The 24,682-nt window shown below is 34.9% G+C and overlaps 1 protein-coding gene across 5 annotated transcripts in view; it reads left to right on the top strand.

The window, feature by feature from the left end:
• Positions 1-24,682, top strand: part of LOC150108709 (endoplasmic reticulum transmembrane helix translocase) — a 647,746-nt gene that overhangs the window by 419,457 nt on the left and 203,607 nt on the right. For all 5 annotated transcript variants that reach the window (XR_016548145.1, XR_016548143.1, XR_016548146.1 and 2 more), the window contains exons 15-16: positions 2,819-2,927; positions 18,469-18,578. Coding sequence is in view for 1 of the 5 variants with exons in the window: in XM_090390936.1 (XP_090247062.1) it covers positions 2,819-2,927; positions 18,469-18,578 (219 nt within the window). In the remaining 4 variants the exon portion in view is untranslated. The remainder of the gene's footprint in view (positions 1-2,818; positions 2,928-18,468; positions 18,579-24,682) is intronic.

Here is a 24,682-nt window from a genome sequence, read left to right as displayed (position 1 = left end):
AATGCTGATTAGTTTCTTGATTACTTTTTTTTTAATATGTACACTCCACAGCATTTTATTTTATTTATTAATTTTTAGCTTTTAATTTTTTGAGAAATGATAATGTATACTAGAATATTAATTAAAAACCTTTAATCAATACCTTCCTATATTTAAGCATGAACTTTCCAAATCTCAACAAATTTGGGTGCATGAAATTTCACTCAAATTTGAGAAGCATACCTTTTAAGAACGGCAACCCAATTTAGCCCACTAGGGGGACACCATTTAGGACTCTAGACCCAACTTCTGTTAATCTTATTCAGCCTCATTTGCCCAGTGATAGTGCCTGCAGGTACATATCATTTTTTTTTTGTGATCCCTGATAATGGCAATGTAACATTGCTGAAATATAGGAAGGTATTGATTAAAGTTTTTAAATTAACATTCTAGTATACGTTGTCATTTCCTGAAAAATTAAAAGCTATGTATAACCAACATATATGCTTATCTACAAGAATCGTTAATTTTTATTTATTTATTTTTCACTCCTGTGTAATAATGGTATTCATCCACTTAACATATACTGATTTCCCTTCCTCTTCATAGTAATAAGCAATGTAATAGTGCTTTCATTAAATATCCCTTGATTGTTTCCCATACTCTACAGACATCCTTCCCTTAAAATATGCAGCTGTGATCTCAGTTTGTTGTAATCACCAAGTTTGTACTTCCACATTTACCCCATGCTACTTCCATGGTCAAGACTTCATCATGCTATACAGTTGGAGGCAAACCTTGGTTATGAATAGGGATGTGCCAAACCAGGATTTGGTCAAAGCACCAAATATTCAGCTGAAACATACTGAATTAAATTTTATAAACAAATGTTGTGAGGAGGAAAAAAGGAGGAAGAAGCACTCATTAAAAACTGATAAACATTTTTAATGAATGTATTTTTTATTCTAAAGATTCAAATGTTTAAAATTTAAATTAATTATGCCTTGGCCAAATATTAGGTACTTCGGCAAAATTGCATAGTGAAGACAGATTAAAAAAAACATAATTCTTCACTTAATTATATAACCATGAATAAGTTACATTAAACTTGACAAAATTATATTCTTGTTTAATGTGTTATCCAAGCATAAGCAAACAAAGTTTGCATATGAAGTATCATCATGACTTAAAGTTTAATTTCACATATAACCAAGTGATAAAACGTTCATCATTTATCTCTGATTCAGAGTATTTTAATAATAAGGAGATACAACTTTTCACTACTTGTATATAAGACTTATGTGATTATGATTTCTGCAGGGCTTCAACCTTGGTATCTCTTCTGGGTGCAACTCCTGCTGAGAGACCACAACAAAGATTTAAACTGGTGGTGACCATTCCCATATTGCTAAGCTTTATAAGATGCTAAGGTATAATAGGATTGCATTATGGGATAATGTGAAGTCATTAGCCTCTTTATACAAGTAGCCTAACCATGAAGATGCTTCACAATTAGGATACTTGTAACATTTAAATATAATTTCTTGTTTAAAGAATTAAACAAGAACATAATTTCTTGTCAAGTTCGGTTTAGCAATGATCTGTATTTAAATTTTGTAGATCAGGAAGAGGGTTGGGATAAGGTGACCAAGAGAAAAGTTGTTCAAAATGCTACAGTTATATAGCGACAATGGAACGTTATATCAAGCAATACTTAGTCTATATTTGGATTATTAGTTGACAGTTAGAATTGAAGGAGGTACAGGAAGATGGTTTGATGTTAAATGAGGTGTGAGACAAGATTCTGCTTTATCTTCACTTATGAAGGAAACTGGTAATAAATTTGATATCAAAATTTAAGACGTTAAATTTTGCTTTTATGTCATATTTCTATATAAATCCAGTACAAGTCTGCAAGATTCCCTGTCTAAATTGAATAACTATTGTGATAAATTTGTTATGAAAATCAGCAATAAAAAAGACAAAATAGGCAGGAACACTGAAATTATTGACTGCATTCTAAATGAAAAACTTATAGGACAAAGAACACATTTCAGGTATTTAGGCATAACTGAAGAGGACAAATTAAGTACCGAAATAGCAGAATTATCAAAGCTATTATGGTACGAAGTGAACTAAATAATTTTTATGGCATAAGAGAGAAATTAGTAAAAACATTAAATTAGCTGTATACAAAGCACTGTTTACACTAATTTTAACTTATAGATCTGAGGGCTATGTTTAAAATAAAACATTTGATCAAAGACTGGAGAGTACAGAAATGAGAGTTCTGAGAAAGATTAAGGGGTGAAAAAGATGGCATTGTAGTATTAAAAATGCAGATATTTGGAAAGAACTCGACATTGTTATCTTGCAAAAATGTGTTAGCAGAACTAATCTGAAGTATGATTGCTTTAACAGAATGCAAGAGGAAAGGTTAGGGAAAAAAGCATTTTTGCCAGGATTGCAGGGAAGAGACACAGAGGAAGACTATAATCTAGGTTGATTGATACAGTAAGAAGATCTGATAATGTTATGGTCTTGACAGATAACAGATTAATTTGGAGGAATTATTGATAGGAAGTTAGTACAATATGAAAAAGTTACATGATTGTAATATCAATATAATATGTATAATCAATTACATGATTGTATATATATACACTAGAGGGGGGGTTTAGCCCCCTAGTGTGTGTGTGTGTGTGTGTGTGTGTGTGTGTGTGTGAGAGAGTGTACTGTGTATATATATATATATTCAGAGAGGGAGATTTCCACTTTTACAAGTATTAGGAAATCTCTCTTTTGCAAAGATATACTAATATTTTTTTTTTTTATATAGGTTGTTATGATTACAGGGGATGCACCACTAACAGCTTGCCATGTTGCTAGAGAATTGCATTTTACTAAAAGAGAAATCACCGTTGTTCTCACTCCTCCAAATATCCATTGTAAGTATATGCATAAACTGTCATGCTTACTTATTTATCCATTGTAAATGTGTTTAACTAATATGCATATTATTCAGGACCTCCATGTAGTCACAAAACTTATTGTGGGAAACCCATCTTAGATAACGCAGTCTGTTATACCATTCCTTAAATTCATTTGTCATTTATGCCCCCCCCCCCCCCCCCCCACTATCGAGCAATGCATTCAATGGTCCATCCACCATCTGTGACAAAAAAGAAAAAAGGCAACTTCTTACTTACAATTGCCCTTTGTTCTTGCTCCTTTTTCTACCATATGAAAGATCTCCCCAGTCAATCCTGTTACAACCTCTCAGTAGTTTAATATCACTTAACTGTGATATTCAATCTATCCACTAAACTGTGCAGTCTCTATGTCCTCAGTATGTTCTCATAACTAACATTCTACAGAGTTGATATTATATGTATACCAGGGGTGCCAATAATGCCGATCGCAATCTATGGGTAGATCACATAATGCTTTGGGGTCAATCTCAAATTTATTTTCTCAGTTTTCAAAATAATATATAGATGAGTCCGAATATGATAAAGCAAATAAATAATGTTAACCTATTTATCAAATAATAATGTATATTATGGGTCTATTTAAAATTTATGTTAATTAAAAACTTAAAATAAATATTTTTTGTACAATAATTCCAGTTTATAATTCAATTATATTAAATTGAATTTTATTTCAAAAATTTCAATAGAAAATTACAAATATTAGTTAAAAATATTTAAAATTCCCGCTATGAGACTTCTGTTGTAGAGTGTACTTGGAAATGTATGTGCCCTCATAGACACACCCACTTTGGGTTTTTGTTCGCTTTGATGCACTGTACAAACATAACACATGAAGCTCGATGTATAAATGATAGCAGTATTATAAACTCGGTTGTTTGTTTTGTGCTAGTGCTCTGCTACAACTTTAAAATTTGAAGTTTAAAGTGTTTTAATATAATTTAAAATTGTACCATCATGACTACTACGAAAAAAGCAAAGACATATCACTATCATCAAGAGTGGGAACATGATTATTTTTTTATTATGATCAAAGACAAATGTTGTTGTTTGATTTGCAATGGAAGTGTTTCTCTGCCGAAAGAAGGGAACTTGGAACGACACTTTAAATTGGTGCACAGCAGCTATGAAACGGCATATCCACGTAACAGTGATTTACGAAAAGTCAAAATTCAAGAATTGAAGAAAAGTTTGTCATCACAGCAGTTATGTTTCATTAAAATAATATTGAACTCAGAGACAGCAACAACTACATCGTTAAGAGTGAGCCATATTCTTGCCAAACATAAGAAACCCTTCAGTGATGGTGCAATTTTTAAAAAGGCATTTCTCGCAGCAGCTGAATCGTTATTTTGTAATTTTGAAAATAAATTAGAAATAGTTGCTGCTATCAACAAAATACAGTTGCAAAATGAGTAGAAGAAATAAATTGGGATCTAAAAGAGCAACTAATGCAGGATATTATGGATTGTCAGGCCTTTTCACTTCAGTTGGATGAATCTACTGATGCAGTTGACATTGCCCAAATGATTATTTTTATTAGAATGGTTTTTTAAAGACTTTTCTATTAAAGAAGAATTACTTACTATCATTCCGTTAAAGGGAATGATAGTAACTTGGGGTGAAGATATATTTATCAGTTTTAAGAGTTACAGCAAGACCATTCAACTGCCTCTTTATAAACTAGTGTCAATTACCACAGACGGTGCACCAGCTTTAACAGGTCATCGCTACAGTTTTATCACACTATGTAGGCATGATGAAGATTTTCCTAATTTCTTGCGGTATCATTGTATTATACATCAACAAGTGCTGTGTGCTAAAGTTTTAAATATGAAAGAAATTATGAACATAGCTTTCAAGATTTCCAATTCAATTCAGGCAAAAACTCTGCAAAGGCGCCTTTTTAAGTTGCAAATGGAAGAAAGTGATAAGGATGAACCTTCTGAGTTGCTTATGCATACTGATATCAGGTGGTTAAGTCGGGGCAAATTTCTTCAAAGATTTAGGAATTTAATTGAAAAAATGAAACAATTTCTAGCCGATAGGAGTGACGAATACAAACAGTTAAAAGATGATATTTGGCTATTGGATTTAGCTTTTTTGACCAATATAGCCAGTAAATTAAATGAATTAAACCTAGAACTTCAGGGTCCCGGAAAAACAATTTTTGATATGATTAATTCTATCAATGCTTTTAAAGAAAAATTGAATCAACTGATAGTGAGGCTTGAAAATAACAATTTATGTAATTTTCCAAATATGACTACACACTTAAGTAGTTCTGCTTTTGCTAATTTCAATGGAAATAAATATATTCAAAGTAATTGCAGAATTTGACGACCACTTTCAGGATTTCAAGAAACTTGAGAACGTAATTCTCTTCATGAGTTTTCCATTTGATACCAATGTAAAGCCAGAAATAATAGCAGAAAACCTTTCCTCTATTTGTGATATGCATATTGTTATGCTAGAAGAAGAAATAATAACAATAAGAAATGATGTTTATGTCAAAGCAAGGTCACACGAAGAGAGATTTTGGAAATATTTACCGGAATGCAAGTATCTGAACTTAAGAAAATGTACAGAAAATATTTATGCTTATTTTGGTTCGACATACTTGTGCAAATTGGCATTTTCACAAATGAACATTATTAAGTCAAAATATCGTATCGCATTAACATTCGAGCATTTGGAGTCATGTTTGAGAAATGCATTGACTAATTACACACCAAATTACACAAAAATTGTGAACTCATTGCAGTGTAAAATAAGTAATGCTGGTTCATCAGGAAGTTTAAAATGAAATGTTTATTTTAATCTGTATGGTTAAAAAACTGCAGTATTCTTTTAAGCATTATAACTAATTAATATTACGATAATTATAATAATATACTGTAATAATAATAAATAATATAGCGATATTTTTTTCTTATACTCCAATTTTGAAAAAGGTAGATCACAGGTATATCTGTATGGACAATGTAGATCTTATGCATACATTAGTTGACATCCCTGATGTATGCTGAGTTAGCTTTGCATTAGGAACACCCACCTAATAATGCATTGGTCCACCTCTCTGTGCAATCACAGCTTGCAGATGCCTACAAACAGATTCCAGAAGGTGTTGAACATCCTCCATGTGTAACTCGACCCATGTCTGCTGCAGCAACTCTATCACTTCATGCTCATTCCGTGGAGGAGGATCAGCAGTTCTCACACCCCATTCTAGCATATCCCGCACATGTTCAATTGGGTTACAGTTTGGGAGCCGAGGCAATGTGGTGAATTCGTTGTCGTGTTCCTCCAACCACTCACTAGTTGTATGAGCCTGATGACAAGGTGCATTTTTCTGTTGCAAGATTGCACTGTGGTCGGGGTTGACCTCCTGCATATATGAATGGAGATGGTCAGCTAACAGGTCCCTATAGCATTCAGTGTTTGTGGGATGATAACTGATGAACCTATTGCATACCAGGAAAAGGCTCCCCAGACCATGACACCATCTTCACTGGCCTGTAGAACCCCCAACTGTGCAATCAGGGGATATGGCTTCATGCTGTTTATGGATGTATGTTCATGGTTAATCCAGTCTAGTACACTCTTGATAAAGTTGTACAGGAGCAACCAACAAGTGTTTCTGAAATATTGGCACCTTCCCTCCAGGCCTCAACTATCTGCCTGCAATCAAATTGGCTTATCATGTTTCCCCATTACTGGCAAATGTTTACTGCTTACAGAGGAATAGATGTGCCTGTTTACATACCATAAACAGGCACACCTATCATGGATGTATGTTCACAGTTAATCCAAAGTACCACGTGATAGCAACATCAAGTTGCACTTGATGTTGCTATCACGTGGTACTTTGTTATCCTGCTGAATATGTAAATGGGGGGGGGGGGGTTCCTCATGCAAAGCTAACTTTGTGTACTACCCCAAGATTAATTTATGCCACCTCAAATCCAGATCTGAGCATAGTAATCTAGATATGGTTTGTTCATTGCTTTATACTATGGAATCGCTCTTTTATCGCTGCTAATCAACAACCTTCTCGATATTGTGGCATTTCTCCAGTATACTTTCATGTTTGCAAATTTCTGTCGATTTTCATTCTAATTTCCCTTGCCATCTCCACTTCCTCTATTATAATTCTGTATATAGAGTATGCAACTTTCAACGAACCCCAAACTTGCATTATGCTGACATCCCTATCCGTTTGCCCAATTTTCCAACTTATTCAAATTCTGAGAGCTGCACCATTGGCACTATCACTAATAAGCCTCGTCTTATTATCTGCATACAACTGAATATCCATCAGAAGCCCACTGACAGTGTCATTGACATAAAAGTTAAATAGTAGAAGTCTCATTACTGAATCCTGTCGAACTCAACTTGCGACTTTCTACTTCTTTAATACTGCTCTCTAGTAAACAACAATCTGATATCTCTTAGAGAGCTGATCTCCAATCCAGTTCACTAATCTGATATCTAAACCCATATCAGCTTAAATGCCTTATGTGATATTTGTCACATAAGATATTTAGTCAAATAACTTTGTAAAATCCAAAAAATGGTAGTATGTGTCTTTCTCTCATCAGCTGCCCTTATTTCTTTATTATAAAAAGGCAGTCAGATTATTGAAACAAGAGTTTCCCATAAATCCATGTTAACCCTCACAGATAACATTATTCTTATTTGCCCTATTTTATATGCAATCTTTCACTAATTTTTCCAAAATCTTACCATCCTTCAACTCTTTCGGTATCTTTCCTATAGCTTTTATTGAACAGCCAGTCACTGGAGTTAGTTACTTATAACATTCTCTTAAAATGAGGTAAAATACCATCTAGTCCTATTCCTTTAATAACACACAGATTACTTAGTATTCAAAACATATCATGCACTTCTAAACCTTGAACCCTCTCCATCCATCTAGTAATAAAGTTAGGTTTTATTATCAAAAGAATGGGTTTATACTCCTTTAGTTAAAATCTCTCACATTCTGCAACTTGCCAAACTAAACATCTTCAACATCTCCTGCTCCTCACCTTCTGTATTTTTCAGGTTACATCTCCCCACTAAATCTGCTGCCCTGTCCACCTCCACCTTACACCCTATGCTCTCAACTATTAGTATCATTTCCCTCCAAATTCTTAACTCTGATAGGTACACTCCGCTCCCATCTAGACTTTGTATTCTGTCAAAATATTCTATACCATTCTTATTCTATTCCTGTTAGAATGCCCTCTTCTTTCAACTGCATTTCATTGAAGAGCATAAGGAGTGGCCTGATGAACCAGTGTTTTAATAGTTCCAATCTTTTGACTGGGATTACGACATATTTCCACTTTTTATTTGTGGTTTAAGCCAATAAGAATACAATTTGGTCAGCTAAATCCCAAATTGCCAGCCCTTCCTCGTTTGTTCAGTATCCAGGTAGATACCTAACAGAGTGCACCACAAGAAGGTGAGGATTGGGCATTAGGTCATAAGCCCTGATTGGTTCTCTGCATTCCTTTAAAAGCTGTGTGGAGTTCTTTCAGTTATACAGCTTTGACCCTTAAGCACCCCAGATTGATTTGGAGGAAAATTGTAGATAGGAAGTTAGTGGTGATGTAAATTTTTCATGTAGTCCTATTATATCCTGTACACCCCTTGAGGGTACATGGTAGGAATTTGATGATGCTATTTTCACTTTTTTTATCTAATGGTTATAAGAATTCTTTCATCAAAAGAGCTTAGAGGTAGAGATATCAAAACCTCAATACAGGAGAAATAACTCGTATTCCTATCCCTTATGTGCAAGGCATTAGTGAATGCATAGCAAAAGTTTTAAAACCACTAAATACTTTTGTTGCCTTTTGCCCCATCAGAAAAATCTCCACCTTTCTCACTTCTCCAAAGGACAAACTTCCACATCTCAATATTCGAGGTGTCTACCAGATTCCTTGCTCTTGTGGTTTATCTTATTTCAGACAAACAGAAAGATCTGCTTTTATTCAGCTAGAAGAACACAATTTTTATATTCAATACCTTGATTCTGAACAGTCTGGACTTGCAAAGCATTCTATCAACACTAGATGTAGAGTTCATTGGAACATGACAAGAGTCCTTCACAAAAGTTGGTTAACGGCTTTATAAAGAAATGTGCCGTGTGAAACTTTACTTTACTCTCCTGACTTAAACAGATCTGATGGTCCATGCCTATCCCCTTTATAGGAGATAGTATTTTTTAAATCAGCTAACCTTTCCTAACTTTATTTTACTTAATTGCATGTGTGTGTGTGTGTGTGTGTGTGTGTGTGTTTTAACTTTAATTAATTCATTTTTAATAAGTTAGGAAATTTAGTGACTTTTTATTACTCATCTTACATCAGCTACTTAGGTGGTGCCTTCTGGAATTGTCAGTTATTGTTCAAGTAGTGTTTTACATGTACTGAAGATGCCTTTGATACTTAGGCGAAAATTATACTAATACATTAATATTTAATGTATTATAATTTATTTAAATGTTGGCAATTTCATTCCTGTGTGTTGTCAGATGTGCTGCTTTTTGTGACAGTTCCTTTGATTATAACTAGTTCCTCATTGCAGGGGGGGGGTGTAGGTGAAAAGAAATGTTCTTTTCAAAATATATTAAAAAAACAATAATTACTTTGTTTAAAACTGAAAATTCAGAACCCTTACTTTGTGAAATATCTTTTTCATCAGATGAGTAACTGCTATGTAAATACAATACATGATTGAAAACATCATTTGAATTGAATTATTCACTTCATCTTTAAAAATTTGAACTTCATCAGATACTTTTTTGGCAGTGGCTCAGGAAATTCATCACTAGAACATGTGGATTTCCCATATATGTTTCAAGTTTGTTGGCTTTCATGAGAGGCATTCTTCTTATAGAATATGGAAGAATTCATTTTCAGTTAAGAATAGATAAATTTTTCGAAGACTAGAAGCAGCTGTCCCTATATCGTAAACAACATGCCCTCCCCCAACAGCCACTATGCTGCAGTTGCAAGAAAAACAAGTACTTTTATTGTACTGATGAATAAGGTATACATAGACATTTGCAGTCTGTGTAATATATTTGTCAACAAATAGTGCAATTAGAGACAACTGGGATAAAAACGGCATACCTGATGAATCATATGTCCCCTCCCACAGAAACTGTGCTGCATAGACTTACTCAAAGAAAACCGTTTGTTGTATTGCCAAACACAGTATCTAACTAAAAATTATTTTCCTAATATTTGTCCAAATTTTCAATTACTTGAAATAAGTGTTTGTTTGATTGCATTTGAAATTTTCGCTGTCATTAAGATAGATCACAAATGCTAACTCGAAGTAAAATTCTACTGAAAGAGTCACAACTAACATGCAGTATAAACTTTGTGATAGTTGAGTCTGCCCAACGCGAAAGCAGCACATAAATGGTAATGAGAAGTCTCATCAGTACGATAAACATACAGAACACTTCCCTGATGTGAACGCGTTAAATGATACGCTTGCCATGAAATTATATTCTTGTTTAATCCTTTTTTCAAATAAGAGCAAACTAACTTTGAGCATGAAGTATCTTCACGACTAGGTTTGTGAGAAATGTATGACTTTGCATTAATTTAACCTTGTGTCATCATGGATCTGGGTCTAGGTCTCATTTATGACACCACAATAAAGATTGAAAACAAGCTGAAGCTTTCCTTAATGCATTATGCACTTCTGAAAGGAAGTGTGCTCTTTGCATTATATAAGGGATATTAAGGCAAGGGTTGTGAAGCCATTGGTGTCTCTATATACAAGTAGCTTAATTGTGAAGTACCTTCAATATGCAGTTAAACCTTTTCCTCCTAAAAAAATGTTTCTTTCTTTCCAAGGTAATTGTTTCCAGTAATTTATAATTTTTCTGCAATAAAATTGAAGTTTCACTATTATAAATTAAGAATTTGTGTAATCTTATGGGTGATAAAACAGAATTAATTTTGACCTAAATAGTGTATCTGCCTACAAAAGAAATATCAGTATTTTTGTTTAGGAAGTCTGCTAATATATCAAAATGATGAAAAGGTGAAAATGAAATTTTTGATGTATACTGCATCACAGTGTGGGACTCTGTTGTGTGACTTCTTGGATGTGTTCTTTTTTTTATTAGCAGTAAGTAGTCTCAGCTTTCAGCCTATTGCTTGAAAGTATTAATAGCTCATATTTCTAAGACATTATTTCAAAAATAGTATCCAGCAACAGTAGAAGTAGTACCTGAGGTACTTGGGGGGAAAAAAAACCCTCAAAACTATATTTTTATTTCATAAATATGAGCAATTTTTTATAGTGAAAATATAATACGAATTTATATATATATATATAAAACTTTTCAGCAAAACAGCTGATGGAAAGAAGGAAAAGAAAGCAGTGGCCATAGAAACTATATTCTTGTTTAATTCTTTATCCAAGTGTAAGCAAACAAAGTTGGTACATGCTGTATCTTCATGACTAGGCTACCTGTATTATTACTAAATAGTTTAGGGAAATAACAACATAGACTTTACAATATATACATTAAAATAACTTTTTAATACAAATCCAATATTTCGGCAACGTCACGTTGCCATTTTCAACAGGAACTTGTGAGCAAGACACGTGCATGCAGGCACAGCAAACAGTAAATGAGGACGAAGCAGGAAACTATTCTTTCTCCTAAAGTCCTATTGGTGCCTCCTAGCGGGCAATGTTGGTATTTAGGACTTTAGGAGAAAGAATAGCGTCCTGCTTCGTCCTCATTTACTGTTTGCTGTGCCTGCGTGTACGTGTCTTGCTCACAAGTTCCTGTTGAAAATGGCAACGTGACATTGCCAAAATATTGGATTTGTATTAAAAAGTTATTTTAATGTATATCCTAGTCTACGTTGTTATTTCCCTAAACTATTTAGTAATAATGCATAACCAATGTCTAAGCCTTTCCACTAGAATTAGACTACCTGTATATACAGACCAATGGCCTGACCTCAATTTCCTTAGTATCCTCTAATGCAAAACACACCCCAAGAAAAGGCCATTACCCAGACCGGTTTTGACCTTTATGGAGGTAAAGTGTCGGAGCTTACCTCTCCAAAAATTCTGAGTGATCTACGAGATCACTCTAAACCTCACTGAGTGACACAGAAGGGGTCACTACTCAACTCATTAAACTCTCATCAGTGGAAGGCAAAACCGAAGAATTGCTCTATTCCCAGAATCAAGCCCAAAGGCAAACTTTATTAAAATGCTATCGCTGAGAGCCAGACCCAGAAGCGATATCAAAGTTGAATAAATACAGGCATCATATATTTCTCTTATAAAAGTAGCAAAAAGGTGTTATCACCTTATTAATAAAATACTCTGGGAACAGTGATAAATGCCGAAAGTTTTCCTATGTTGTTATAATTAATTGAAATTAAATTTGACAACAAATTATATTGTTTAATCCTTTATTCAAGTGTAACAGTCATGAAGATATTTCACTTGCAAAATTTACTTACAATTGGATAGAGTATTAAACAAGAATATAATTTCTTGGCAAGTTTAATTTAAAGTAATGGCTGGATTACAAATAACTAGTCCAATTTTAGAATCCTGCTTCACACAATATAATTAATTTATTTCTTTTCTTGAGGTAGTAAAAGGAATAATAGATTTTGTATATTTCCTGTGAAAAATTTTGAACTAGTAGAAATTAGACAAAGAGTAGTTATATTATAATTCATTTCCTGCAGTGGGGAGGGATTGAAAATTTTCCTGATGAGCAAACATTTTGAATTAGTCTGTATAGGATGTTTCTGAGATTTTTCACATCTATCTAGTGATTAAGCATTGGATATTATTATGGAAATTCTACAAAAAAAAAAAAAAATATATATATATATATGTTGTAGCTAAAAAAATATATATATATATAAATATATAATAATAATAAATAATAAAATAAAAATTCATCTAGTGCAGTTTTAAGCTGAAGAAGAAAGAAAGGCAGAGGTTGTGCTGAAATATTACTGGATATAAATTTGTCTATTTAGTGACAGTGCAATTGCTATTAAGAGATTAGCAATGGAGTATGTATTTACAGCCATAAAAGGCAGATATCCACCCATATTTTGATCCTTGAAATAGCCTAAGGTATTTTATTTGATCAACTTTAGCTGGTGACGTAGTTAAAATCTTTAAGGAAGAAGACTTCACCATTGTGAAAGTTGGACTGACAAAAATAAGCATTTAAAGAAAGGAAATAAAAAAATTCAGCATGGTTAGCATCAGTAGTTGTGTGATAGAGACAGTAGATGAATATAACAAAAATTCACAATATTAGCCATGCCATCTGGATGAAAAAGGTAAGTCGAAGGAAATGATTGCCTTGGTTGGTACAAATGATTTAAGAGAAGCGAGATGTATTTTATGAGAGAGGATGTAAACGAGTTGTTAAAAGAGGCAAAATGGAAGAGTGAGAAGGTGAAGATTGTATGTACCACTCTAGGATAGAGGTGAACTGAGGAGTTGGGCATTAATAGCCAATGAGTCTGTACGTAGATTGTGCAAAAGAATTTGTGGATCTATGGTCTCTTTTTGATGGGAAGAAGGATTTTTACAATGCTGATGGGCTGCATCTAAATGGTTTTGGTATTAGGAGTCTGGAGAGAGTTGTGTTCAACGAGCATGCTGAAGTGCAAATTCAGGGAAATTTAAGGCAATTACAGTAGAAGCAAGTGAGTTTGTGTGAAGGCACCCATGAAGCGAGTGAGTGTGAGAATGATCAAGTGAGGAATCTAGTCTCTCAAGCAAAAATATTGAATAAGGTAGTCAATTTCAGAAAGTAAAGGTGGGTGGGGCCTAAAAGGATGCTGTAGTTTCTATATAGGAATGCCAGAAGTATCAGGAACAAGAGGGAGGAGTGTTTGGCATTGGTTAGTGCAACCTTGCCAAAAGTTATAGGCATGGGTGAGACTGGCTAACAGCAGATAATGTGTTTAGTATTTTCAGAGAAGGTAGAGAAGATAGGATGGGAGGAGGGGTACTGCTGATAACACAGATGAATTGCAGCCAAAATGAATAAGAGGCAGGTGGGAGGATGGCTGTTCATTTGAAGCGCTCTGATATGAGATTAAGGCCAGTAAGACAAAATATACAGCTGGTTGTTGCTGTAGGCAAGGGAGTTCCACAGACATGCATCATCAAATTAGTATAATGAGTACAGGTTGAGTGATTATTATGGAGTACTTCAACTATGGAGATATAGACTGAAAGGAAGAAAGATCACATGGCAGGAAGGAAATAGAATTTATACACCTGCTAAGAGATAATTACTTAAGGCAGCATGTGATGGAGGGGACTAGGGGTGTGATAGTATTTGACCATGGCCATGGGATCAAGACAGCTGTCCATAACCAAGGTGGCAACATATCCTCCATTTAGTGAAAGGGTGATCATGCAGTCTTGACTTAACATCAGGAATATTCTGTCAAGGAGTATATATGGAGCTACAAGGCAGGTGATTATTACATGCTTCAGTAAATCTGTACCATGGCATAAAACACTTTAGGTAAGGATGTTAGGTGCATGGGAGATAGTTAAGGATCATCTAGAGGAAGCATTATTAAATTGTATGCCTAAGGTGAGGAGTGTTAATCCAGTAGGAGTTAGATGGATGAGTAATATCATTAAGTAGGAGCTGCAGAAGAAAGGTGACCATCAAACTCATGAACAGTACAAGGCTCAGGCAAGAAAGGTGACCAGCATTTCAGGGAAGACAAAATTAGATTATGAAAAGAATCTAGTCAAAGCACGCCAAAGGAAATCCCAAAGAGTTCTTTCATTATGTGGCAAGTAAGAAGAAGAAGAATGGCTATGGAAGATTAACCTTAATGAGTGATGATGGTCACAAGGTGATAGAAGCAGATAAAATAGTCAAGTTATTGAGTGACCACTTTGCAGGGGTATATCACCCTAATGAGGTTACTACTTCAACATATGGGAACAGAGGTGGATGAATTGGAGGATCTTAATATATTGCAGAATCTCAGTGTAAATACAGCTGTGGGATTAGATCGAATATCAGCTGGGGTTTTTGGAGAATGTACAAGGGAATTGGCAATGCCTCTGACTAGGCTCTTTAATTTAAGTCTTGGCTCTGGTAGAGTTCCAAAAGGAAGTGGAAAGAGGGCAAAAGAATTCCCTTGTATTATTGAGGTTCTAAGACTGCAATAGAATATTATAGACCAATCAGTATCTCAGGCATGGTGGTGAAAGTATTAGAAAAATTGGTAAAAAAAGTGAATTCAAAAATGTGTAGATAAAAATATGATATCGTATGAGGGTCAACATGGCTTTGTGAAAGGTTTGTCATGTCTTAGTAATTTACTAACTTTTTACCATAGAGTAACAGCTGAGTTGGATAAAGGAAATGGCTACACGATGATTTTGCTGGATTTTGCAAAGGCATTTGATAGAATACCACATGGAACTCTGTTATGCAAATTAGAACAAACTGGAATTGATATGACACTGTTAAATGGATAAGAGGATAACTGGACAGGTATCAAAAAAGTGGTATATATGGAGGGGTAGAATCAAGGCGAAAACAGTCAGCGAGTGGTGTGCTTCAAGGTTCAGTGCTGGGACCATTGCCGTTTAATTTGTACATACATGATATAGGAAATAATCTGAAAGGAAATATTCAGATATTTGCTGATGATGGAAATTAGGTGGAGTAATAGTTAATCAAGGCGATGTAGAGAGCTTGTAAGATGATTTAAATAGGCTGTCAGTATGGACAAAAGTTAATGGGTGTCAGTTTAATGTTGAGAAATGTAAAGTTATGCAATTTGGGATAAATAGATTACAAGCTTTGTATCACATTAATGGCACTGTACTTCAGGAAATAGATGAAGCTAGAGATTTAGGGATGGTGGTAGACAGAGAATTAAAATTTAGAATATATTGCTAAGGTAGCCCATAAGATTACTTGGGTATTGAAGAACACATTAACAAGTAGAGATAAGGAAGTTGTTATTCCTCTTTATAAGGCCTTGTTATGCCCACATCTGGATTACTGTGCTCAAGTCTGGTTCCCTGGGTTTCTTGGGGATTGGGGAGGCAGTGGAGAGGATTCAGGGGCGAGTGATCAAGATGATGAGTGGCTATAATGTCTCCTATGAGGATAGATTGAAGGTGTGTGGATTGCAGAAGTTGGTTGATAGGAGAAAAAGAGGGAATATGATAAAAACATTTAAGTTGCTTAAAGAGTTTTATAGGACAGATGCAGGGGAAATGTTTCACCACTTGGCTAGAACGACCAGAACAAGGAGTCATCCCTAGAAGTTGAATAAAGGTATAGTTAGTAGGGGGTGTGAGGACTAGATTTTTTGCTTGGAGAGTTATGAATGGAATGGGTTGCCAGAGGCAGTTGTGAATGCTTTATCTGTTAATGGGTTCAAGGAGAGGCATGATAAATTGGGTCTCCCACAATGAGTCTTTGGACTTCATGGATATTATTATACAGCCACTTCCAAGTGGCTGTATAATAATAATAACAGAATGGAGTTTCTAAGAAGATTCTAAAAAGAGGAAATTCAAAGTTGGAAACTCTAATCATAGTGAATATATGCACAAATGGCATAGTTAAAATAAAAAGCATGAAAGAGTGTGTGATTCATAGATCGTGTATAACATACTTACTTTGCAACTGGCTGTGGATTTCAATATTTGTATATATGTTTGTATGTTTGTGAATTTTTTTGGTGGTCAATGAATTTCATTGCTTGGTGTAAGAACTAATTCTGTTTTTTAATGTCTGATGACACCTGAAAAAGTTTCATATTTGGTCTGTAGATTGATTTCCAGAGTATCTAATCCTTAGTTTACTCATAGCACTAATGTACTATAGATTTATACTGCTCATGAGGTTGATTCATAAACAAAATAAAATTTGGATAAACTGAGATGAATAGAGCCTGAAAAGCTGAAATGGTGTGGTTTTACTGGAGATGGAAATGTACTTCATTGAGGTTAGATCTAAGACCATATATATGTGAATATATCCATCCAGAAGCTTTTGGAATATGTGTCTTACTGCATATAATCTGTTTCTCTTTTCTTGACTTTTTTTGTGGTTGTAGTTTGAATCAAATATTCTAATTTTCTTGAACAACCACTACCATGATGAAATCTTGCATTATAGTCTACTCTCATGGCCAAGATAAGCTTCAGTTCTTGTTGATGATGAGCTTAAGCCTTGCAGATAGTTTGAGTTAGTTTAGTTTACTAACTAATATTGAACCATGCATTAATCAAAATAGCATAGCACATAGTTGGAGCAAGCGATTATATTTATTTGAACTGTCATTATTAAGAGATCAAATCCTTAAAACTCACAGCTGTTTATGATTGTTTTCTAGCTTACTACAGGACCAAGCATGAATATAAGATCTTGTGCTGTAATATGCTACAAAACCAAGGAAACCTTATAGTAGTCTCCAATCTATCAGGCACTTTGAATATGGTGATTCACTTTTATCTGTAAGGTTACTCTGCTATTGAGTAACCTCAACTTAACCCTAAAAGTTTTATCTCAAAGCTACTTTCAGATATTACTTTTGATGGTCCTGTCCTAGTATGGATGATTATTATCACATGTAATAATAATAATCTGGGCAGTCAGTTTTGCAATTCCATGAAGTTGCAGAACTGAGTAGTTAGGGGCTAGTCTACACAACACCATACAATTCACAGTCTGTACACTGTCTAAACAGTATTTTTGTCTGTTAATTTGTGTATTCTCTAGCTGCTTTTCTTGTTTTGTTGGAGGAGAAACCCAATTTTCTGAGAAGGAAGGGGAAAAAAAAATACTGTGAGAAACCTGTATATGGATACATAGCTTGTGTGTGCATGCACACACATGCGCTTTTCATTACATAAAAATTCTAGTCAGTAATATTGCTGGTATGTCCTTCAGTATGTGATAGGAATGTGACATAAGATTACAATATTTTTGTATAATATCCATTTAAACATTCTTCAGAATTGTGATATTAACTTAGTTAACATAAGAAACAGGTTGTTGTAGAACACTTCATATTAATTTTTTGTTCCTTCTATATCTTTTGTGCTTAGCCATGTCAAAAATTGTGCTGAAATTTATTTTGTGTCATATAACCAGATTTAAAAAAAAAAAATGAAAAAGAATACAATTTTCTCAGAAGTTCCAGCTTTTCAAAAAATTCTGAAATTGCATGTTTAGTATACATGCAATCATTTGGTGCACTCCAAATCATTGCATGTTTAGTTTGAAACTCCACATTGCATGCAATGTGGAGTTTCAAACTTTGCATCTGCATATAACTAGATCAGTAGCAGTGTGGATTTTTTTTTTAATATAGAATTAATTTTTGTTATACATATTCTAATACAAATATGTTATGTTATTATTTATAAATGAATATTACTATCATGCGCTTGTCATTTTATGTAGTTGCAGATTGGCATTGGGTGTCTATAGATGAAACAGTACAGCTCTCTGTGGTTCCTGTTAAAGATGTGAAACAGTTCTGTTCTAATTATGATCTGTGTCTTACTGGAGAGGTAAGAAAAGTTTTATCTCAGTCATAATACTAAGTGTCCAAGCCTTCTGAACTGTGTATTTTCATATTTTAGCAGAGTGACTATTATTTTCTAACACAGAATATCTTAGAATAAATCATTATAGAGTCTTGCCATAAACACTGTTACAACTTCCACACACCACTGCATTGCCCACAGAGAAATGTGTGAGCTTGGTTCCATTAGTGGCACTCTGCACAGTCAACATTTGACTGTTTGTCAATAGAGTTGTCTAGCTGTATGGGTTAACATGCAGTGGGGAGATTATGAGAACTGTGTAGCTGTAATAGCAATTCACCTGTTATTTTTAACATGCTAAAAACACTCGGGATCAGTAACATGTTTGCATATTGCGTATGATTAACCGTTATGACGATACAGAAGATGTATCTGACTGCCAAAGAACAGGGTGTCCACACTGCTTTAGGATGCAGCATCTTGTGAAGGCTGTTAAGACATGCCTCTGCCGTAATCTTGTGAGAATGCAAAAAGTGATGTCATGAGAGATAAACGTTTCACAGAGAACAACGTTACTTGTACAAACTGATTACATGGGGGTGAGAGCCTACCGTCGTTCTACTGGACACTTCCTAACACCACAACTTATGCAGAGGGTGATAAAATCAAAGTCACTTCTTTGGCAGTACATGAACAACAGACTCATCTCATCTGTGAAGAGATATCCTCTTCACAGATGAGAAGATTTTCACCATTGAAGAGTCGTTTAACAGCCGAAATGATTGGATACGTGCCCCAGATGGTTGCATCTATGTTCTTAAGGACTCACTTCAGCGAGTATGGTTGTGGCAAACCCAATGTACCTGATGCTGGACCATGCCTTACTTCATGTAATATACATCTGTTATATTATCTGTGGACTGGTCCCTAAATTTTTAGGGACCAGTCCACAGACTAGGATAAGGGACCAGTCCCTTATCCTAGTGCAGCAGGTCCTGATGACATCCCTTATGAAGCGATAAAACATCTTCCATCATCTTCTATGGATCCTCTCTTAATATACAGCAGAATATTTGCAGAGGAAGAGTCTCGATTCTTGGCATAAGTCAGTTGTCATTTGCTGTCCCAAAACTAGGAAAGTGTCCAACATAAGCATATAATTATCGACCTATTTCTTTGATCAGCAGCCTCTGTAGGATATTAGAGAAAATGATTAATCCTAGACTTCTCAGGTATTTAGAAAGTAACGATCTTCTCTTCAGTACACTATATGTCTTTCATAGACATGATTCAACTTTACACCATTTAGTCCATTTAGGAACTTGTATAAGAGATGCATATTCCTGAAGCAAGAGGATCTGGTTTCAGTATTCTTTAACATGGAAAAAGCTTATGACTCAGCCTGGAGATATGGCATATTAAAAAGCCTTTATAATCCAGATCTCAGTGGACACCTTCCAGTATTTAAAAATAAATAAATAAAAGAAAACAGTTGGGTGCTTAAGGGTCAAAGCTGTATAACTGAGAGGAGACCTCCACATAGCCTTTAAAGGAATGTGGAGAACCGACCAGGGCTTCTGACCTAATGTCCAATCCTCACCTTCTCGTGGTGCACCCTGTTGGGTATCTACTTTGATACTGAACGAACGAGGATGGGCTGGCAATTTGGGATTTAGCCGACCAAATTGTATTCTTATTGGTTAAACCATAATAAAAAATGATGGTACAACATGACAAAATTTCATGCCGGCTGTGGCATTGCCTGGTTAAATGAGGTCCCTGTTGTTTTTGCCAGGGAGCCAGGGCAAACATCGAAAAGTCAGCTACTGGAACAAATCTGAAAACAAACCCCAACTCAACATCACCAGAGTTAAAGATCGGTACTATCAACATAAGAAGCCTGAATGGCAAAGAAATGGAGGTAGCTGAGGAATCAGATAAGTACCAGATGGACATAATAGGGGTGACTGAAACAAAAAAGACCAAAACTGGTGAGATCTTTCTGAGCAATAAATACAAAATGTTATATTCAGGCAATTACAATCAAGGAAAAGAAGGAGTAGCCATAGTATTCAACACAAAATATGAGGCTAATCTTCTTGAATGGCAGTCATTCTCAAGTAGAGTAATGTGGGCAAATATGAGAACAGGGAACTGGACAATGAGACTTATTTGTGCCTATGGTCCCACAGAAGGTTCTACTAAGGTAGAAGTGGAGGTATTTTTTGATGCTTTAGAAAAAGCAACTGACACAATGAAAAATGAAAAGTTGGTCCTTGTTGGGGATCTAAATAGCAGAGAGTAGGAAATGATTGTGAGGCATATAAAAATATTTTGGGAAAATTAGGAGAAAAGTGCAAAGCTAATAATAATAATGGCAAATATCTGTTGGATTTCTGCTTAGGACATGGACTCGTTATTACTAACACCATGTTCCAACATAAAAATGTGCACAAATTCACATGGAGAGAAGAGGCTAGGAATAAGAAAAGTCTCATTGACTATGTTATTGTTCATAGTGATGTTTTCTCCCTGGTGCAGGACACCAGAGTGTACAGAGGATTTGAAATTGGAAGCGATCGCTATTTAGTCTTGAGCAGGATAAAATTGAATTTCATACTGAAAAGAATAACATGTAAGAAAGTTTTAAAGCGAATAAAAGTTGAGCAGCTCTCAGATGTGAACTGTAGACTAAAATACAGAAAGATTATTGAAAAGAAAATGAAAGAGTTTGAGAACAGGAATCAAACCTTGGAGATTCAGTGGCAAACTCTGAAGAAAACATTGATTGATTCTGCCAGAGAGGCATGTGGTGAGGTTGTGTGCAAGGGTAAAAAAATCAGAACTCCCTGGTGGACACAGGAAGTTAAAGAAGCAGTGAAGGAAAAGAAGAAAGCATATCAAAAGTTCCTGGCAAATAAGTGAGCTTTTACTCTTACAGAATACAGAGACAAATGTAAGAGAGCTAAACAGTGTGTAAAACTAGCTAAACAAAAGTCATGGGAGGACTTTGGCAACAATATAGAAAATAAATATCAAGAAGGTGGCAAAATATTCTGGAGGTTGTTGAAGAAGCTTAAGAATCGAGGAAAGAGTGCTGTAAAAGGAGTTAGAGATGATAAAGGTGACATGAAAACAGGAGAAAAAGATATCCTTGAAGTATGGAGTAATTACTTTGAAAAACTGCTAAATGAAACAAGCAGTGATGACAGCACAGTGATAAAAAACACTGACCAGGCATGCAGTCAGGAATACATATCCATACTTGAAGTAGAAAAAGCCATCAAAGACTTGAAATGTGGAAAGGCAGCAGGAGTAGATGATATTCGACCAGAAATGCTGAAGTATGGTGGTATAAAAGTCTTACAGTGGCTGCACTGCATAGTTCAGAAAGCCTGGACAGAGGGATGAATTCCCGATGATTGGAGTAGAGCTCTCATAGCACCCATATATAAAAAGGGAAATAAAACTGAATGTAAGAATTACAGAGGTATTTCCCTACTGAGTGTTCCTGGCAAGATCTATGCAAGTATACTTGAGAAACGGTTGAGAAGATTTGTGGAAGAAAAGCTTGGTGAAGAACAAGCTGGATTCAGGCCAAATAGAGGCTGTCAGGATCAGCTCTTCACTTTACGACAAATAGTCGAGAAAGCATAGGAACATAACAATCTGTATTTAATTTTTGTCGATTTGGAAAAGGCATATGACAAGGTGCCAAGAGAGAAGCTATTCAATATGCTGCAGTTATATGGTGTCAATGGGGCATTATATCAAGCAATACTTAGTCTTTATTTGAGCTGTGAGTCAGCAGTTAGAATTGAAGGAAGTACAGGAAGATGGCTTAATGTTAAATCTGGTGTGAGACAGGGATGTACATTATCCCCTCTGTTATTCATTATCTATATGGGTCACATTATGAAGGAAAGTGGTATTAAACCTGATATCAAAATTGGAGATGTTAATGTCAGCTCTTTGCTTTATGCGGATGACGTTATACTTCTAAATAAATCCGCTACAAGTCTGCAAGATTTTCTGACTAAATTGAATAGCTGTTGTAATAGATATGGTATGAAAGTCAGCAATAAAAAGACAATGAAAATAGGCAGAATCATTGAAAATGTCAACTGTGTTGTGAATGGAGAACCTGTGGAACAAGTAAAACATTTCAGTTACTTAGGCACGATTTTTACTGAAGATGGTAAATTAAATATAGAAATAGACAACAGAATCAGGAAAGCTGGTATGGTGGGAAGTCAATTGAATAAATTCATATGGAATAAGAGAGAAAGTAGTCGGAACACTAAATTAGCTGTATACATGACAGTGTTCAAACCAGTTTTAACTTATGGATCTGAGAGCTGGGTCAGAAGTAAAACACTTGACCAAAGACTAGAGACTGCAGATATGAGAGTCCTGAGAAAGATTAGAGGCGTGAACAGATGGCATCAATGGCAATATCATATTAAAAATGAGGATATTAGGAAAGAACTTGACATTGTCAGCATCCAGGAATGTGTTAGCAGAGGTAATCTCAGGTGGTATGGTCACTTAAATAGAATGGGAGAGGAAAGATTAGCAAAACAAGTGTTTTCTGCCAGGTTGGCAGGAAAACGACCCAAAGGAAGACCAAGATATAGGTGGATTGATACGGTACAAAGTGCCTTAGACGATAGAAATATAAGATCTGATAATGTTGGAGTCTTGACAAGTAACAGACTGATTTGGAGGAAAATTGTAGATAGGAAGTTAGGAATGATGTAAATTTTTCATGTAGTACTGTCATATCCTGTACACCCCTTGAGGGTACATGGCAGGAATTTGATGATGAAGAAAACAGTTTCTGTCCAGACGAGCCATCCAAGTCACAGTAAGAAGTATGTTATCTCGTTTTCCAAGGCTATGTCTTAAGTGTGACATCTTTTGCTAACAAAATTAACTCAATCACTGAACAGCTTCTTCCCATTGTAATCAATGTTCTATATGTTGATGACTTCATAAGTTACTGTCAATATCCTGTACACCCCTTGAGGGTACATGGCAGGAATTTGATGATGAAGAAAACAGTTTCTGTCCAGACGAGCCATCCAAGTCACAGTAAGAAGTATGTTATCTCGTTTTCCAAGGCTATGTCTTAAGTGTGACATCTTTTGCTAACAAAATTAACTCAATCACTGAACAGCTTCTTCCCATTGTAATCAATGTTCTATATGTTGATGACTTCATAAGTTACTGTCAATCTCGTAACACGAAGGTAGCTGAAAGACATATTTCTGACATTCTGCTATATTTCTTGACATTACTTATCACCAACCAGATCCTACCTGATTGCAATAATTATTCAGCAGAGTTGCATGCCAGATAGCTTGCACTTGTGCATATAAAAGAAAACCACTGCCAAAAGCGTGTGATTTATTCAGCTTCATTGAGTTCTTTATAGTTTATCTCCTTTCTTGTTAATAATCCACCTCATCCAGTGCTGTGTGAAGTGTTACAGCTGTTGTGCAAAATGAAGACACTTAATTTTATTGTTCAGTCATGCTGGATTCTTAGCCACATTGGAATTAACACGTTCATTGCCAAGCTGAAAATTGGAATTTCGTGTGGTGGCCAAATTTTTTTTATTTTTTTATTTAGTTTTTATTGTGCTCAAAATAAGTTAAATATATTATTTATATGCTTTTATTATTATGTACATAGGATTTATGTACTCTAAATATCTATTACACGATATCGTGTGATATGTAATTTGGTCAAATATGTTATATATTTTACAAATAAAAAACATTTAAATATAATAATTATAACTTTAATTATCAGTCTTTTATAATCACATAGAATTTTTAAAAATAACATACAAATAGAAAAAAATAATTATCAAAAATCAACATTTATAGGGAACTTACTAAAAAAAACAAAAACAAAAGCAATACTCAAAATAAATAAAAACCAAACTTCAAGGCACGCTAAATCAACGAATAACTAAACAAAATCGTCGCATCGTCCATACGCAGCCACTGTGCGCACTGGCTAACATAAACAATAGACAATGGCTGGCGGCCATCCCCACTCCACGAAAGTCGATCCCTTCCCTAGTGGCCAATATCAATATTATGCGCCGTTTTGCTGTG

The sequence above is a fragment of the Typopeltis vanoorti genome, chromosome 3 (assembly GCF_054136105.1).
Source record: "Typopeltis vanoorti isolate ZY-2024b chromosome 3, IOZ_Tvanoo_1.0, whole genome shotgun sequence".
Taxonomy (NCBI): domain Eukaryota; kingdom Metazoa; phylum Arthropoda; class Arachnida; order Uropygi; family Thelyphonidae; genus Typopeltis; species Typopeltis vanoorti.
Note: the sequence above shows the minus strand (reverse complement) of the source record. Positions and strands in the feature narration are given on the sequence as shown.